This window comes from Coniophora puteana (genome assembly GCF_000271625.1).
Source record: "Coniophora puteana RWD-64-598 SS2 unplaced genomic scaffold CONPUscaffold_21, whole genome shotgun sequence".
In the NCBI taxonomy this organism is placed as follows: Eukaryota; Fungi; Basidiomycota; class Agaricomycetes; order Boletales; family Coniophoraceae; genus Coniophora; species Coniophora puteana.
The window spans coordinates 182,500-200,662 of record NW_006913073.1 but is presented as its reverse complement, the minus strand read 5'-3'; the positions used below and the strand labels follow the sequence as shown (position 1 = coordinate 200,662).

At 49.9% G+C, this 18,163-nt stretch overlaps 5 protein-coding genes across 5 annotated transcripts; 3 read left to right on the top strand and 2 right to left on the bottom strand.

The window, feature by feature from the left end:
- The first annotated feature begins 443 nt into the window (after positions 1–443).
- CONPUDRAFT_170239 (uncharacterized protein) lies at positions 444–3,610 on the top strand. The gene is made up of 11 exons (XM_007777391.1): positions 444–764; positions 833–1,040; positions 1,090–1,157; positions 1,211–1,420; positions 1,488–1,883; positions 1,936–2,137; positions 2,198–2,628; positions 2,687–2,852; positions 2,908–3,151; positions 3,203–3,336; positions 3,404–3,610. Exons 1-11 carry the CDS (start codon positions 546–548, stop codon positions 3,517–3,519), a joined length of 2,394 nt encoding a protein of 797 aa, XP_007775581.1. The 5' UTR covers positions 444–545; the 3' UTR covers positions 3,520–3,610.
- Positions 3,611–4,182: 572 nt separating this feature from the next.
- On the bottom strand, positions 4,183–6,485 carry CONPUDRAFT_147838 (uncharacterized protein; the record flags this gene model as incomplete). Its single annotated transcript, XM_007777390.1, has 3 exons — positions 4,183–5,400; positions 5,620–5,814; positions 6,330–6,485. The coding sequence occupies 3 exons, from the start codon at positions 6,483–6,485 to the stop codon at positions 4,183–4,185; spliced, it is 1,569 nt and encodes a 522-aa protein (XP_007775580.1).
- Positions 6,486–8,208: 1,723 nt separating this feature from the next.
- CONPUDRAFT_67828 (uncharacterized protein) lies at positions 8,209–10,890 on the top strand (the record flags this gene model as incomplete). The annotated part of the gene is made up of 2 exons (XM_007777338.1): positions 8,209–10,500; positions 10,555–10,890. The coding sequence occupies 2 exons, from the start codon at positions 8,209–8,211 to the stop codon at positions 10,888–10,890; spliced, it is 2,628 nt and encodes an 875-aa protein (XP_007775528.1).
- Positions 10,891–11,039: 149 nt separating this feature from the next.
- On the bottom strand, positions 11,040–12,355 carry CONPUDRAFT_160266 (uncharacterized protein; the record flags this gene model as incomplete). The annotated part of the gene is made up of 3 exons (XM_007777389.1): positions 11,040–11,435; positions 11,490–12,116; positions 12,170–12,355. 3 exons carry the CDS (start codon positions 12,353–12,355, stop codon positions 11,040–11,042), a joined length of 1,209 nt encoding a protein of 402 aa, XP_007775579.1.
- Positions 12,356–12,560: 205 nt separating this feature from the next.
- CONPUDRAFT_78184 (uncharacterized protein) lies at positions 12,561–15,362 on the top strand (the record flags this gene model as incomplete). Its single annotated transcript, XM_007777388.1, has 5 exons — positions 12,561–12,698; positions 12,756–12,862; positions 12,915–13,850; positions 13,898–14,322; positions 15,319–15,362. 5 exons carry the CDS (start codon positions 12,561–12,563, stop codon positions 15,360–15,362), a joined length of 1,650 nt encoding a protein of 549 aa, XP_007775578.1.
- Positions 15,363–18,163: the final 2,801 nt, after the last annotated feature.

Genomic DNA, 18,163 nt, shown 5'->3' with positions numbered 1-18,163 from the left:
TTCGTGGAAGGGACGAGGTGGAGGATGGGACTTTATACCATCTGGACGCGTCGTTATCGAGGCCTTGGAGGAGCGCGCGCTGAGCCCCTGCGCAATGACGTCAGACCACTTGTCATCCACAACTTGAAGCTTGTGATTCCCGCTCTCTGCGGGGTCTACTCCGTGTGAGATCGCTGCATCCTGTACATGTTAATCGAAGGGGGTGGGAAGTCGCGTAACGGGCCATATGCTTGGAGCGCACTCTTGTTCCTCGTCGATGGCTGAAGCAAAACAAAGTTGAAGTCAGGCTGGAGTGAGAGCTGAGGTGCTTGGGGGTGAACTTGGAAATCGGGAGAACTCGCCATGTGCAGCTATTTGGTCTGGCCAAACAACGCGCGACGCGCTCTCGATTCTAAACTCCGCACCAGCTCCCAGACAGTCTACATGGGCCACCGCCGGGAGCCCAGGACGCAAGACGCTTCCATCAAGCATTTGACAAACGCACTGCATACAATCTTACACGAATCAGACGCACTTTAACTGCCTTACCCTCTTCACTTCCTCACATGTCAGATAGCTTAAATGACGAGTTCGAGGACCTTTTGGACAACCCGATGAACTTCATTGACTCGCTACCAGAACATATGCGCCCTGCTGCACTCTTGTCACACGAGGAGGCCGATATCTCTATAGAGAATGCAGTGAACGAGGTACTTAGGCTCTATGATGAGCTGCACGGGATAGTGATCCGCAACGAGGCTATCATCAGGAGCCGATGGGCTAACGTGAGTGGTTCTCTGTCGATGCTTGGCGGTTGTGGCATTTTGGAGCTTGATCATTCCTCTCTTCATAGCGAAACAAGTCTAAGAAAGTCGCCATCCTCAAAGAGGTCTATCCCGAGATCCCAGAAATCCACGCACCCGACGTTGAACTATGCCAAGATGCGACCCACAAGTACAGGGACGAGGACTCTATGGTCAAGGAGCTCAACGCAAAGCGCGAAATTTTCCTGCTTGCCATGTTGAACATTGAAGACCTCACTGAAATTAAAGGAGCGAAACGTATCAACATCTGTCCCCCTATTTAAACGCCTGGCTCACATACATGTAGTGCTATCCTTGCTTCACTATCGTGCTCATCTCTTTCCGTCTGTTTTCATGACCCACGACCAAGAATTTGTGAGCGCATATATTCTAGGCTTAGTCTTTACTGACACGAGTTACGGCACCAGCTGCGTTTTGGAATCGTGGTTTATGCGCTGAAACGGTTGTTTGGTCCTGACCGCACCGTTCTCTGCTACGGAGACCGATCTACGTTTGGTAAGGTGATTAGCTGGTATGATGACAATGAGGAAGGGATCGCCGGAGTCTCATTGGAGTGGAGGGGCGACGCAATTCCTGTGGGCGACGGCCTCTTGGTGTTCGAGATGCAGACGAAGCTGGTAAGCCGGCTCAGATTGTCTGCAGACTGGACTCAACTATCTATGTTGACAACGTATACACCTTCAGTTGACGTTTCTCATCAACGTCTGCAAGAAACTCCTGCACGATTTCGACTACGTGTCAGTCAACCCCGCTCCTCCCCTTTCGCCTCCGCCTATCCCTCTGTCCGAAACAACCGACTGCGGCTGGGAGTCTGTAGCACGCAAAAACACGCTCGAACCTTACGTACATCCCGAGCGGTTCTCCGGCGAAGCTCTCGTGGCTCTAGTGCAAGCGGAGTACGACGAAGCGCGCGACCGTCTGATCGAGCTCCGCACCAACCCGTCCTATCTTGCCGAACAGCTACGCGACGCATATGGCCATCGGATGGAGTGGCTCGCGAAGAACAAGCAGCCGCCCAAGGCTCTGCTACAGGAGAGGGCGGCCGGCACCTTGATGGCGGACGCATTCACCTTCTATGGAGTATGCAAACTTTCTTCTGGCGATGATTGAATGAGTAGTTGACTTCGAACAGTTATGGACCGCTATCAAAGAGAAAGTAGAGGACTTCCAAGCCAAGCTGGGCAAATACAGGAAGTCGATAGCTCGGGCCAAAGACATCCCGAAAGAGTACAACGAGGCTATCCTGGACATTAACGCTCTTCTTGACGGGTTTGAGAGGATTATGAGGGTAAGATATGCGCCAACTCTCATGGCATCAGAGCCGATGCGACAATGTGCGTTCAACGAAGTACACGCCTTACTTCGCCCCCTGACCCAGCTTCATGATGACACAGGGTTTTCCACCACGTACCACGACAACCGTTGGGGTAAGAATACCATCACGGGTCAGCCACCCCACGGCGATGTGCTGCTCGGTCTGCTCCTTTCGCTTCACAGGGAAGAAGACCAGAAAATCGAGTACATGAAGCGATCCCAGATCTACGACCAGATCGACCGGTTTCTCAACAAACACCCCGACCAGCGGCAGCGCATCACGCCGCACGTCTCGCGGCTCCTCGCCCTGCGCGGGAGCCTCGCAGATGCTTCCGACATCCTCGACCGCCACCGGCCCAGGTTCGACGTCGAGGGCTTTGACGCGATACATCAGCGCACGGCGAGGTTGGCGGGCGGGTACATCGTTCGGGATGATTCCGGCGCTCACTTGGTGCAGGTCGGCCCGCTGGCGTTTCCTCTTGAGAAGTTTAGTTACCCAAAGGGACCAAAGGTACAGCTTTTACACTTAGCGCACGGCGTTGTTCCCTCTCATTTTCGTTCGCACTTAGACGCTGGAGTGGGCGCATAAATGCGAACAGGTCGATAGAGCTGTAGACGCTTTCTGGACGGCTTCCTTCAAGCAGCTCAGGCCTGGAATGGACAAGAAGTTGTATAGCATGGTCGAGGATCTATTGAGACCTTACGCAGAGAACAGGGCACCGTGGGTAGACCTCGGTTAGTTATCATGCTTCTTACAGGTTGTGAATTGTCGTTGACGTCTGCATGGTAGTGAAAAGACCAGGTGGTCCCAAGCGAACTACTCCGATCAACCCGGACGTTCTCGTCACAGAGATAGGAGCTACGCCGGTGGACACGACAAAGCCCCAGATCAAGAGCAAACTCAAGACCCGACGAGAGAAGGCTGTGGCCTCGGAGGAGAAACCTTTCGTATCTACTGAGATGAATGAGGAAGAAGTTGAGAAGATAGCCGTGTCAAGCAAGGCGCTTCACGTTCTGCGAATGCTGTTCAGCGAGTTCGTATCACCCATGAATTTGGCATAAAGCTATCGTTGACATTTGGACAGCGAGGAACCTATTCACGCGAAAGGAAGCGTACCGTGGAAAGACATTCTGAAGATGTTTTCCGACATGGAGTTCTCAGTGACCAAGCTGCGCGGATCGGCCTGGGGATTTTCGAAAGGTGTGATGAGCTTCGTCTGTGAGTGCCTCAAAGAGTCATAGACATTGCCGATTTCACTCAAACTGCTACTTGCACACGCGCTCAGGCCATGAGCCACACCCCGAACCAAACCTTGACTTTTGGAAAGCAAGGGCACTCGGTCGACGTCTGACTCGTCGATTTGGATGGACCGCGGACACATTTGTGCAGACCCCGCGGTAGCTGTAACATCGGCATAGAGTGCGCCTTCGGGTGTACTTTCTCTGAGATTCTGGGTGCAGTGGATGTCGATGATATCTAATCTCTACGCATCATCTACTGCCAATGCTTGTGCATGTGCCGTTCCATCTCTAACCGCTCTTTCCGTTTCCCTTATCATGACCGTTGCGTGGGCGGCTCAGTTGAACTTTTTCAGACGTGTAGCATGTTTATTGGAGAAAAAACCAATGATGCGCATGATGTGTTATTGATAGTTCCGGGTGCACATAGTTACAAATACGACACGATTGTCAGCATAGTGCTCCTTGAGGAGGTTTCGCAAGATGTCCATCCGGCATTGTAATACTCTAACAACCTCGGTTCTGGCCTGCCTCCGCATGTCTGTATCATGAACAAGAACAGTCGCAAAGTATATACTGCAGAGCTCTCAGAGTGAGTCACGGCAGACGAGTCTCCTAGGGCCAAATAATACTCGCTCCTTTTTCAACGGCGAGAAGGAACCATGAGCCGATCCTGCATATCCATATGAAGAGAAGAATGTCGACAATGCACTAATGAGCAACGAAATCGCAAGGGACGAGCTTTATTCAGGGAATGAGTAATCTTTCTTACATTGTTTGCGATAGAACATGCATATCCATATTTATCAACAAGCTACAGACTATGTTATATATTTATGCGCATATCACGCTCGTACTCCACCCGAATATTATGTACCGCAGAAATCGCCTCTTCCCAAGATGGATGGGTAATGTGTGATAATAACTCCCGTATACCCTCTGTATGGGTATCCTCGTCGTAACCGATGGAGCTTAGGTGCGGTGCAATCTTGAGTAGAAGGTGAGCTACAACTGGAACGTCATGAGACAACACAGATTTCCGTTGGTCCACCAAGCTCTCCCAGAGGAGGCAAAGAAAGGTAACGGCGTTATTAGGGAATACGGTATCTTTGTCTGTGCTGAGAGATGTGACGTCCTCCATGGTGATCGAGACGTTGACGTTAAACCGTTGTAACTGTGGAGACACGGCCAGTACATCGAGAAGATCGTGAACGTCCAGCGGCTTCTTCAATCGCAGGTCTATGGCTTCGACCAGAGGCCAGCTCTGAAGAAGACGAATAAGCTGATGGTTCGACGCCCCCAATCTCCCCGATCCGGATTGAAAACAGCCGGGTGGCAATTTGAATGTCTTGAGATTCGTGAAAGCTGCTAACAAGTTGACAGCGTCTTCCCAGTCCGGTGCGAAGGGAGATTCGATGTTGGGCTGAATGAATATCTCGATGCTTTCAAGTGTCTTTGCAACTACGGATTGGGAAGGAGGTCTGATAATCGCAGTAACCGCATCAGAAAACGGCAATACGACACCCCCAATGACGTGGATGTCCAGGTAGCGCAATGACTTCATGGACGAGGTCTGCTGCGTAGTGTGAAAAATCAGGGGTAAAGCGGCTGCACAGATGCTTGAGTCACCAAACGTATACACGCGTAACTCCTGAAGCGACCTTAGGTTCCAATGGATATTGTCTTGAATCCACCTCTCTCCTGGTCTGATGCATATCCAGATGCGACGTAGGCACGGTAGATCGCCCAGAAGAGCAATCGTTTTTTCGTAGAGCGGAACCATGAGAAGCTCTTGGGTCTTGGGCCAGCGGCCAATGGTACTACACAATGCATCGTCGGGTAACTTGTCTCCGCTGATACAGCGAAAATATAGAACATTGGGGCTCGACGAAGAAATCCTCTGGAGTACGGGAACAACATCACCGGATATATCACCCATGTTCAGGGTTATGGTCTGAAGCGAGGATGCACAAAGGAAAGAATCGACGTTGATGATGGGAGGGATATCATTCAATGCCAAGCTCAGGAGCCGAGGGAAGATATGCTGCAAAGGACACTGAGAAAGTGCATCGTAGATGCTCGTCTGGATTTGGCACCGCGATGCGTGTCCTTTACACGGATACGAGAGATTTCGAACCCTTCCCCCGTATGAGCTTATCACGCTCCAATCGTGTGTCTCTAGGGTACGCGTCAGGCCAACCGTCTGGTAAATCTCCTTAGACGTACGTCAGCTGTATATAACAAACAAGTATATCGTACTCACATCGTCCGGGCCCATCTTCTCGTAAGATACCACATCTGATCCTAAGCACAAGAAGAACTTGTTGAAACCAACTGTCCAGTAGAGTGCATCTAAAGCCGGCTCCCGAAAAGCTTTACAGACCAGTGCGATACGCGGTAGACAAGTGGTTCCGTAATCTTCTAGGTTGAGAATGATGTTGTGCAGGAGTTCTGGGACCTGAAGACATGGATGCATTGACGGTGATCTGAGCGTGAATGGTGGTGCTGGATGAGGCAACTGGGGTGGACGAGAGCTTAGCAAGGATGACAAATATCTTCTCTAAGTATAAGGGTTGTGAGGGCTATGATAGCGTGCGAGCTGAAGAAAGGGCTACAGAAACCCGACCGAGAAGTTTTGATCAAGCAGCCATGAGAGCGGAGTTGGAATGTGTTGTAAACTCCCACGCTCTCAATTGCTGCGCTAGCAGCAAATGCGGGCTTGGGTCACTACGACCACTGCGTCAGGAGGGATCGGGTGAACCTGTACTTCCATTCAAGAAATATTAGACGTATACTGAGCTATAGTAACAAATGATATTAACGAGAAATAAGTGCAACAGGGAAACATGAGGTAATCAAATTCAAAGTAGCCTCTGCGGAGCGGACATGGATAAACTTGAATAGCTTTACATGTAAAAGCACAAGGTGTCGAATTTACAGATCATAAGAAATGTAGAACGAGAAAGTAGAGACCAGAAGGATAGCTCTGCGTCGCTTATCTGCGAGTCGCCACAGGGATGTGGACAGCGATGTCATGCGCTTCGTATTCTCTCTGGCTGTTGAATTTTCGCGGGCAAGCCTTGCATCTAGTGATGTCGTGGAGATACCTGCGAGCGCAAGGAGAGTCATTATGTGCCCTATGACTCATTAAAAGGAAGGCCAGTCGATTTATCACTCACTTCTCATGATTGTCGCGAAGAGTTGTGCTGCTAAAGGTCTGGTAGCACTCGGGCTTGGAACACTACACGTAGCTACAACAAGTAATTACAGCGCGCGGGAATTTGGCGGGGGAGCCGGGTAATTACTTATTACCGGCACGTGTATAAGGCGCTACTGGTATGGTCGTCAGCCACAGGTTATACCAAGTGAAGCATATTGAAGCTCAATTGAAGTTGTCGCGACTGTGGCTCGGCCTGGGAGGGACGGTTTCAGGCTGGTGGGACATGACGCAGAGGGAAAAAGATACGTTATGAGGACTGTGAGCTGGAATGCGAGCATTAAACAATATAGATGCTGATGACTTTAACCGACCAGCCCTCAATGGGTTTCATGTCATGATATTGGCCGCGACATGGTGTTGAGAGCTCTCTAGCGGTCGAGTTGTTGGATTAAACAGCTGTACATATTTCAAGTGGTGTCTAGACATCGGTACTCTCCATGCAGACATAACTAACAAATAACGAATCAGGGTCATGGCAGCGTAATTTTACTTGACTATGTTACGCGAGGTCTCTATCCAGAATGGCAACGCTTTCAAAGCCATCAATACCGAACCCCCCCTGCATGTCTGCATCACGAATGAGATTGGCCGCAAAATTCATGCGAGAGAGCTCCAAGACTGTATCAAATGAATCTTTCCCGGACAAGTCATCCTCATTCCTTTTTCGAAGATTAAGCATCAGCCCCAGTGAAAAGTCGGGGGTTCTCGGTAGATTACCATCTTTTACGGCCGACCCTTGTACTTTAAAATAGACTTCTATCTAATAAAAGAATTGACGTGAGCCCACGGTCGCTGCCTAGGCCTGCGTTTGAGCCGATGGGGCTTCTTGGCGTCTTAGCTCCGAAATTAAACCGGCCCGAATCGAGGCCTCGGTCGGCAGACTTAGACGCGTCGCCCAATTTATCCAAGTCCCCCTAGCTTGGCTAGTGTGCCTATACCTCTGCGCATCCAACTCAGTCGACGATGGCACAGCCCGGGATACACTGGAATGAGGAGCACCACAAGTGGGACTACTTCTGTCCTTGCTGTGTCTGTTCTCCCCTACCCGAAGGGCCGCCAAAACAAGTCCACAAGAATACGTACAATGCTCACAAAGAACATCGCCGAACCACGCTCGGAGCGCAACAAGCTGCTCTTCTTGAACGATATCCCCAAAGCATCCAGCAGCAATCACTGTATATCGAACGAGGAGGGCCAGGACAAGACTCTTTGCAGGATCAGGGCGCTTCAAACAGTCGAAGGCGAGCTACAGTAGAGGAAGTGCAGGATGAAGGGGATACACGAAGAGATAACAGAGAGTTGGTATTGGAGTCTCTACAGGTGCGCCCTACATTTCGTCTTACTCTTGATTTACCCTAATCTTTCATCCTATCTCCTCAGCATCGCGATGGAGCGGAGGGTGGGATGGAAAACGGCGATGAACTCGGAGCGGTATGTCCTCGCACTACCATTCCTAGCTTCGCCAGCTCACGCCTCTAGAATGAAATGGACGAGGAACGTCCACGTATATCTCGTCAGGGGTCCGAAGAGCCGGAAGAAGAACAAGAGCTACCCGAAGAAGTCCTCAACCGCCTCGCAAATCTCTTTGGTGGTGGACCAGGCCCAGAATCATCCGGAGGTGAACGTGGTACTATGGGGTGGACAGAAGACGAACTGGAAGAGTTGTGGAGGCTCACTCATCTCTCCGATCTTATCGACGCCCTTTCGTACATCAATATCCTTCGATCAGCGTCGCTAGACGATCAATACAGTCGCATGCTTTCAGATGAAACCAGATACCGCTTGAAACACCCCTTGCACGAACCTGAAGACCTCGGGGATCCAGATATTCAGCTCTGTATGGAGCTATTCTTCAGCAATATCTCAGAGAGCGCGTATAAGTCTGTTTGCAATGCGATCAAGCGACGCCATCCGAACACAGAGGTCTACAGCCCATATGTCATCAAGAGAAAAGTCGAAGAACTCAGTGGTGTCGAGCCGCTACGCTCAGACATGTGTCTTAATACATGTATGGCGTTCACAGGCCATAACGCTGAGCTCACCGCATGTATTCGATGCCACGAACCTCGTTATGACGCGAAGCGGTCTCGCGTTGCGAAGAAAAACATACCTCAGCAGACGTTTGTCACACTTCCGATCGGTCCACAGCTACAGGCACTCTACAGAAATCCCCGCCAGGCCCAGCGCATGCGATACCGAGAGACAAAGACCAACAGGGTCTTTCATCGGATCAACATAGAGGGACGGCAAATCGATGTGTACGAAGACATCTTCGACGGGGATCAATATATTCAAGCTGTTCGTGATGGACGTATTCGTCCTGGAGACCCTGTTCTCATGTTTTCGATCGACGGGGCTCAGCTTTACGAATGCAAGCAATCCGACTGTTGGATTTACATATGGGTCGTTTTCGATCACGCTCCGGACGCCAGATACAAGAAGAAATATGTACTACCGGGCGCAGTTATACCAGGACCTCGCAAACCGAAGAATCTTGACTCATTCCTTTTTCCAGGGTTTCACCATCTTGCCGCTATCCAGCGCGATGGGCTCGGTATCTGGGATGCCAGTACAGACGTTGAGTATACATCTCACCCGTTCTTTTTTATCGGTACTGCAGACGGCCCTGGGATGGCTCTTTTATGCGGTTTGGCAGGACACCATGGTCGCAAGGGCTGTCGACTCCTATGTGGATTTCCAGGTCGACATACACAGCGCTCGGGCCACTACTATCCTGCTATATATCGACCTAACTTCCGTAGCAATGTTCAAGGATCGATGCACGATGACTTTGACATAAACAACCTACCTCCGGCAGGCTCGGACGATTATCACGCCAATGTAGAACGCCTCAGTCGCTGTCGGACCGTGGGCGAGTACGAAGAAATGCGAAAGGAGACTGGTATCACAAAACCAAGCATATTCATCGGTTTTGCTGACAATCGCGTTCTCCGCGTACCTTTTTGCTTTGGTTCAGATTGCATGCATGTATGGAGTTTCAATGTCGGCGACGAGATGGTTCCTTTATGGATGGGTACCTTTGCATCAAAAGGAGGCGATGATCCGACACAATGGCCCTGGGCTGTTCTCATAGACAAGGATGCTTGGACTCGACATGGTGCTCTAGTGGCTGATGCAACGCCGTTCCTTCCCAACTCATTCGACAAACCTCCTCGCAACATAGCTGAACGCATGCATAGCGGATACAAGGCTTGGGAATGGATTCTCTATCTCTACTATATTTGTCCTGCTCTCCTCCTCGGCGTCCTTCCAGAGCCCTACTTTTCGCATTTCTGTCGCCTTGTTCGAAGTGTTCGGATCCTCGGTCAGTACAAGATCACTCGAGAACAGTTAGAGGATGCTCGGACGAACCTTCTTCGATTTGTTGATGACTTTGAAAAACTCTATGTCAACTCCCGCCCCGAGCGCTTGCATTTTGTACGACCCTGGTTACACACGCTGACACATCTAGTCGGCGAAACCGAGAACAAGGGTCCTCCTATCTGCTCGTCACAATGGACGATGGAACGCATGATAGGAAGTCTTGGCCGCGAGATCAGATCGCAATCAAGTCCGTATGCTAATTTATCTCAGCGGGCCACTCTTCGCTGTCAAATGAATGCACTTTCGGTAATGTATGACTTTCTCGATCAAGACACACCACAGGACACGATTCCCAAGGGCGCCATCATCCCATGTGCGGGATACGTACTGCTACCGAAACGAGACTCGACGCCAACGCCTGTAGGACAGGTAGAAGGTCAGGCAATATATCTCGGCATGCGAGAACGAAACATCCCCGTGGCACAGCGTCCTCGAGTGCTCAAATGGTCTCGCCTACGTTTGCCCAATGGTCAGGTTGCTCGCTCACTCTGGAAAGAATCTATGATGACCAGGCGAACGCGAATGTCGCGTAATGTCAAGGTGAGCCGCTTTTATTTGATCTCTCTATTATTCCCTTTTCAAACCTTATGATAGATTCAGATTAATCGTTCGATTCGATTCGCAGAAGTATACTACTATTTTCAGGCCGGCGACAACAAGACATTTGCTCTTGTTTCGCTGTACGGAACACCAAACGAACAGATATATCAGCAATCACTCGGTACGGTTATAGCTTGTCCGTATCGAGGCAACGCAGACTTGCGTGTGATCGAGATCACGGACATCAAGTCAGTTGTTGCGATGGTCTTACACAAATTCCCCACATACGATGTTCCTTTATTTTACATGATAGAGCGGCCTGGTTTAGACATCGCGCTATTAACGGGAGATGGAGACGTTTTAGCAGACTCAGACGTTGATAGCATGTAACACGATGCATTTCTGATTTTACTACAAGGAGTAACACGGAGAATACATTGTAAGGACAGTCGGCATAAAGCTAGTATGCAGTACGAAAGACAGGCGGTGTAGAACTGTACAAAGGTGAAGCTATAGTAATGTTAATGTCCATCGCGAACCTATGCCGATCGAGCAACCCTCTTTGCGTGATTCTCCTTGTCCGATTCGTCGTCGCAATCGCTCATCTCACTCGCCTTGCGCTTGCCGGCGTACAGTTCGGTCATCGAACAAGTCTCCGGCTCCGTGATTGAGCCGTCCATGTCGCCATGCGGGTCAGGCGACCCAGAAATACGCGAGATGCCCGGGATGGGCGAGGAAACGTTCACAGGGACGGGGCTGGATACGTTCGGCAAGCTGTAGGGGTACGGGTTGCCCGGCCGAACGCGATCGGGGCTAGAGGATTTTTTGGAGAGGGCTTCATGGTCTTCGACGACCATGGTAGTGTCATCGAGCGGCTCGGGCTTGACGTCAGGAGACTGATCGCGCTCGGCGCGCTCGTGTTCCTCACGCTCGCGCTGTAAAGGATCCATTAGATACAGAGGGAAAAAAAAACATGAATATATGCGTACCGCGCGAGCGCTCGCAGCGTTCAAAACCTCCATAAAAGTGGGCTTAGGACGATCTTGAGGCTCGGGAACCGACACGGCATCGAGGATAGAGTCTTCGTTGAGCTGGCGCTCAATGGGCTCTAATTCTTCGATGGTGTAAGTCCTAGTGATAATACGGGGAGGAGGGTTATTGTGACGATTGTAGCGACCGTGAACAATGTACCTGTGGGGAATATCGTCGTAGTCGCGCGGATGGGTGGGGTGATCGTGCTGTGCATGAATAAAAGCCTCAGACGTCTCGGCGAAGGTGACGTTGACAAAGGGCATTCGCATGCGAAGGCTGATCCTATCGAACATGCCGGGCAGGAATGCGCCATCGGCCGTTTCTTCGATGGGAATAAGGCTGGGGAGGTCCTCGGGGACTTCTTCATTGTTTTCTTGAGGAGCTGAGGCCGGAGAAGGGGGAGGGTGGAAGCCAGAGAGTGGGTCGAGAGCAGGAACATCGCCTTGAGTGGGGCGAACGAGAGCAAGAAGGTTCGGCCCAAGCGGCACGGTAGGCTGGGGCACGTCGTCCAAAACGACGGGTGTTGATGCAGATGCAGGGGGGCGGTCCGGCGCCGCGTTGTTTCGGAGACGGATACCAAGAATCTGCGAGAATTAGTATGACAAGTGACATCGACAGTTGTTTGATATATACGTACCATAGGGCTAAGCGAGGTCGGAGTGAAACGAAAGCTGAAATTATTACCGAGGTTACAGTTGACATCCGTCAAGATGACGTTGCCAACGAGGTGTGTGCTGGACTGATATTCGGCGTGGCGATTGGTCGACATGTTTTCATCGAAACGGTAAACGTATGCGGTGTTGCTGGAGTTCGAGGCGGACATTTTGGGTTGTATGCGGGGTAATCGACGTCGAGGAACGATATAAGCGAGACGAAAAAAGCGCAAAGTCCGCGCGCCTCGATTAAAGTCTATTTGGATCGTGGGAAATCTTGATTAGATCTTTAATCTATGCGTCCGCGTCATCTGCCTCTTTTGCTTGTCCACCAAAAATCGAACCTTCAACGCATCCGTCCCACAAGCCCTCCATATGTCTTACAACTATCAAAAGTTCCTCGAGAACGACCGCTACTCCGATGATCCGGAGAACTCACAGCCACCACCTTCGAGTCAGCCTCGTGTTTCCCGCTTTGAGTCCGACCGGCGGCGCGAACGCGGTCTATATCAGGTGCGTTTCTATGCGCCTCGTGTTGATCTTGCCTGATGGGTATGTTATTTCATATAGCTTGATGACATTCCGACTCGGTCCCAGGCTCCTCGTACACATGGTACTCAGGCCGAATGGGGTGAAGTCCAGCAGCTCCGTCAGCAGGTTACAGACCTAGCATCCATGTGAGTACTATCTAGATCTTTATTTGCGCCATATATTTCTAATTATGTACAGGGTCTCTTCTCTGGTCGGATCACTGCAGGCTCGACCCACTCCTGTTCCAACCCCGAAGCCTTTGATCACGATCAAACCCGACCCTGATGCGCCTAGCGAGGCTGCCACGGGGCCAGAGAACGGCCTCCCCGCGCCGCCTTCGGTGCCTGCTCTCATCAGGGGCCACGACACCGTCTCCGGCCTCCAGTTCGACGACGATCCCGATCTAGAACTCCACCCGGACGACTACAGCCCCTGTAGCTATACGTGGACCATCTCCGACTGGAGTCTCCACGTCGACGCGCAAACTCTCGCCACCGGGATGCAAGGCGGCCGTCCGAAGGGGGTCCAGGGCCGATCAGCGCAATCGAAGGACATCAACGTCTGCAATACATACCTCGTCAATAATCTAGGCGAGCCGATCTCGGGCAGGCAGGCCGAAGCTGTGCGTGCTAAGATGAAGGCCACGTGGTTTACCCTTCTGAAGCACCACCGCGGCGCGCTCCTACCCCAGACCTGGGGTCAGATGGACAGTGGCACTCTTACTTGGTTTATTGCAGCTAACCGTCGTGTTTCCCCAGTGCTCCGGTTGTGCGGCGACAATTGGAAGCTGCTGGAGCTCGGGAAGCACTACTACTCCGGATGGCGGGACCAATACGCGCCTTGGTTAAAATCGGGGTCTGGCGACAACAACAAGTCCGCTCGCCTATCGAAGCAAGGCAACACTAAAAATGCCATGCCCAGTTCGTCGAAGCGCGTGAGGTCCGACGATACCGCCGAGGACGTCCCTGACACCGCGATCGGCTCCGTGCCTGGCCCTTCGAAGCGCGCGAGGACCGACTCAAGCGAGAGCGCGGCCACCTCATCTACCTCGCTGTCACACAGCTCTTCGACTTCGGCAAGCAGCTTTGATGCCTCGGGAAGTGCGGATGACCCTCTAGCGCTTTCTACTCCGCTGTGAGTGATATTTGCCTCATGTTATTTTTACTTATGTTATCCTACAGGGCTGACGCGCTCGCCAAATACCCATCGAGCGACGCGCCGCCGCTCTCCGTGAAAGGGAAGGGGAAAGCTAAGGCAGGCAAGGTACACGCAGGAACGCCTTGCGTGGCGACATCTCCTCCCGCCAGCATTGCGAACATCGACAGCGGGACCCTGCCTGTGAATACAGGGCACATCTCTCCCTCTATCCCAGCTCCTGACCTCGTTCCGCCTCCAATCGAGGCAACTATCCCGACACCGACGGCGATCAGCACCCCTCAGCCAGCACCGGAGGACGCTATTTCTCCTACCCTCGTCGACGTCCAACCTCCGAGTGAGCAGGCAACGTCGACTCCGATGGCCTGCGATGCTCCTCAACCAGCCAGCGAGATTGTCGAGCAATCTATTCCAATCGCACCAGAGGGTAACGCGCCGACGAGTGGACGAGGTGGCAAGATGCTCGTTATTCCCAAGACGATATCTCCCAAGTGAGTGTTCTTACGCGTTCTTAATGTGTTTAACTCGTCTCTTGTAGGTGGGAGCTCGCTCGTGCTTGGATCAAAGACCCCAAGAATGCACCACACACAGAAGCGCGTTTCAACAAAGCATGGAAGGCGGTACGCGAATCAGAGGACAGGACTGATTTCGATGTACGTGATCCTGTCGCGTGAGTATGCCAGCATTGACATAAATTGACACAGCACTGGCAAGGCGTCGCTGACCAGATGAGGAAAGGTGTTCCTACGTGATTCTACGGCGCGTACTTCACGCGTTTATCTGTCTTCAGCGGTGTACTTACGATTCCTCTATTTGACAGCTTGTTAGTGCATCTCATTTGACTATCACATCCACCTCTACGCCCACACTCGTAATCACATGCGCTATTCGACACTCGCCGTGGTCACCTTTTTACAAGAATCGTGCTTTCATTGTGGTGCTTTGTCATTCTTTGTACGTTGCTCTCATTCTTTGCTATCGGTTACCACGTGTTTAATCGATTATATCCTTTTTTAAAGCATTCTAACCCGTTTTAAAGTATCCTGTACTGTCCCTACTGTTGAATCCAATGATCCCTGTTCGACTGTTCTATTCTTTAAGAACTTTTAAGTGTTCATTAAAGTGCCTCTTGGGGCACATCCTAGAGCGGGTTTAATGTACAGCGCCCATTTCAAAGAATGCAAGGTCATTTCAAAGAATAGAAAGGCATCTTATTCAAAACTTTAATAAATAGACGCGACACGACTTTTCACTGGGCATCAGCCACGGGCCAGTCATGCATATCCAGATAAACAACGTAAAGTTGTAAATACACCAATAAGCGACGGACTGTGAATGGGGTGAGTTATGTATTCAATAGGGGAATAACCCTCGTACATTGTTTATCGCTGGCACGTATGTCACCACACTGAGAATTAGCTGTATAAATGCACTATTTCTTCATCAGCGCAACGGAATGGCAAAAAAAATAACATATCGCTTACATCATGAAATACGCCAAGTTTCCGCGAACAACAACTTCGTGTAGGTTGCGAGCCGAAGTCCACGGAGCTGTCAGACACCGCTTTCGTGCTCGTGTCCAGGTGTAAAAAAGGGCCAGAACACTGAGAAAGAGTTCATACGCTAATTGTGGAGTATTGGCTGCAGGCGATATCCAACCCATACTGGAGGGAGTATTGAAACCAATGATGGCGAATCCAGCAATATAAGAGATATCTGTGTTTGTTATTTTAGCCGTAGCGTGTTTGTTATTTTAGCCGTAGCTTCTATCGTCTAAGTATAGAAACCTACCGACGTCTGTTGGATCCAGAATCGAATTCATTAAGAGCGAAAGCAGGTTCCCCAACTGTGAGATTACATAGCCGATTATGAGCACCGGTAGCAATCTCCGGGGCTTATCCAGAAGACAGTATATCCTTGCAGCCAATATGGCTGGAGATATTAGTACTTTAAACTCGGTGAATGAAACTAGCTACCTTGTAGCAAAAACACATTGATAGTCTGAGCGATCAAGTTGAGCACAGCCACTGACACCGCTATAACAAGAAACGATTTGATTAGCAATCTAGAAACGAGCGCCATAAGTGAACCAACATCTGGAGATGATAGCCATTAGACCGAGTTAGTCAACAGGAATATAAAAGAACTCGTACGTCTTTAGACGAGGAAGAACATCCCAAGATTAGTGCTTTTTTCACTTAGACTGGTGGGGAAACACTCACCTTTGTGGTCCAAGATATGGAAAGACCCCCAACTGAACGTTATTTGATAGTTTAATTAACCCAAGTGAAAAAAATGTGCACTATCAAAGACGGACTCAATCTCGTGCTGGAAAGAATGTGATTAGTTAACATAGAGAGACGCCAATAAATGTCTTACGTTCCGTAGCATAGGCCAACATATCGAAGCTGAATATTGATATTGAATCCCAGATATGATCAGAAGAAACATGTCACTGGTCGACGAACTGACCATAATGTAGAAGACAGTTGCTCTTGTGAGTTTCTTTGTCTATCAAGAATGCGTCATTTAAGAATACGATGGAACGTAATGAATGAGTCCATAGGTTCAATACTCACCCATATAAACTCAATCTAAGTGATGATCTCCAGCGAAGCCCTTGACAAAGTACGACAACTGAAACTCACCTCATTTCCGATGCCGAGTACTACATCTCGAATTAAATGAACTTGTCGAGTTGTAAGACTCGATATGTATTTTACTGACCGTAATCATACGCCACTAATGAGAATGCGGCCACTGCTCTTGCTTGTTAGTGCTCTAGTTGCATCGGTATTGAAAGCGGTTCACCTGCAGCATAGTTTTCTAAAAGTCCTTGCTCGATATACACAACATCAGTGGAGGACATTGTGTCTTAGCTACGAGCGGAGAGTCTTGAGGTGCGCTAGTACCAGTACCATCGGGATATATATATACATATATCCATGAATCTCCGGTCAATAGCGCAGTCGCCGCCTCCACATCGAAGGCTCAAATTAGGAATAAGCAGCTTCATCTGTGTACTTGCATAGACAAGAGAGTACGATTTTACGATGAAACACAAACCTTACACTGGAAAGGAAACAATCCTGATGATACGGGATGATGTGTCTGTTTCATACAAAGCATGTACATATTGTGCATCTGATAGAGCTTCATCCGAGTCGCCTAGATGAATTGGATCCTAGCAAATATCAGTTCGTCCCATCATTTATTAGAGCTGATAAGTGATAATAGTATCATCCATTGGCATCTTGGGCACGCATTTCTCACTGGTGACCAGCCGCTGTCACTAGTCACTAGATTCCAGCGCTAAGCGCTAAGCGATCAGTCTATGCAATAATAGTACGCTCCACGTGAGAGAATTTCAGGATTGGAACACATCTCGCGGGCATCTTCAAAAGGTATGAACCGGTTATCGGGTTGATGGTGCTAAGAAAACCACGAATGCAGCCCGCGATGTCCATGATGCATTCTGTAAGAGTCACTTGATCAGTACTAGCAAGATAAATTCCTCATTATTCTGCAGGTCTTTCCTATGCACCTTCGGCGTGGTAAAGGTATTACTAGTTTTTGCGACAATCAAGAGACTTACATGCCGGTTTCGAGGACTTTTCCGACTTAACCCGGAAGAGCTTGCCTTCAGCTTTTTGTTTCACATTCATCCAGGAAACGGGAGTGATTAATACCACTAGTGACGCTTTAGGCCATGTGCATCACATGTGTTGTCCTATTAGATAATTTTGGTATCGTCAGATGAAGCAAAACAGTTGCTTCAGTGATTGGTAAACTAGTATAGTAGATTCATGATGATTACAATGGGAAAACGTGCGCCAAATTGGTGAGCACCTTTCCCGATGCACCACCCGTTCTCGCCATATAATATCTTTCAGGATCCTCAGTTTGATCGCAGGTACATCGGGTTCCCATTGATCACAGCTTCCTCCAGCGTGCGTGGTGAGCCTATTTGCATCGTCAATGTTCCGAAGCAACAGATATCGTGGTAATGTCACAGTAAGAGGCAGGGTAAAATAGATGGTCTTGCTGAACAATGTCCGACTTGAACTCGACTCATTTATAAACCTAGTACACAAAAAGTATAAAATTCGTCAGGCTCATAACAAACGGAAATAGTGCACTTACTGCTCGCGTAACGAGTAACAGGAGCTAAAGCCGTAGAAGGGGGCGAGAAGATTGATACTAAGGCCTGAATTTAATTGAGGTGAAGCGGATATAGACTGAACGAGTAGAAATACTCAGAGCGACTCGAACACGAAAGTGTTCTTCGACAT

Excerpts from the sequence above, each read along its gene's own strand:
- CONPUDRAFT_170239 (XM_007777391.1), top strand. The coding sequence starts at position 546 with ATGTCAGATAGCTTAAATGACGAGTTCGAGGACCTTTTGGACAACCCG. Across the intron at positions 2,629-2,686 it reads GTTACCCAAAGGGACCAAAG|ACGCTGGAGTGGGCGCATAA; the intron begins GTACAGCTTTTA and ends GTTCGCACTTAG. Across the intron at positions 3,152-3,202 it reads CTGCGAATGCTGTTCAGCGA|CGAGGAACCTATTCACGCGA; the intron begins GTTCGTATCACC and ends ACATTTGGACAG.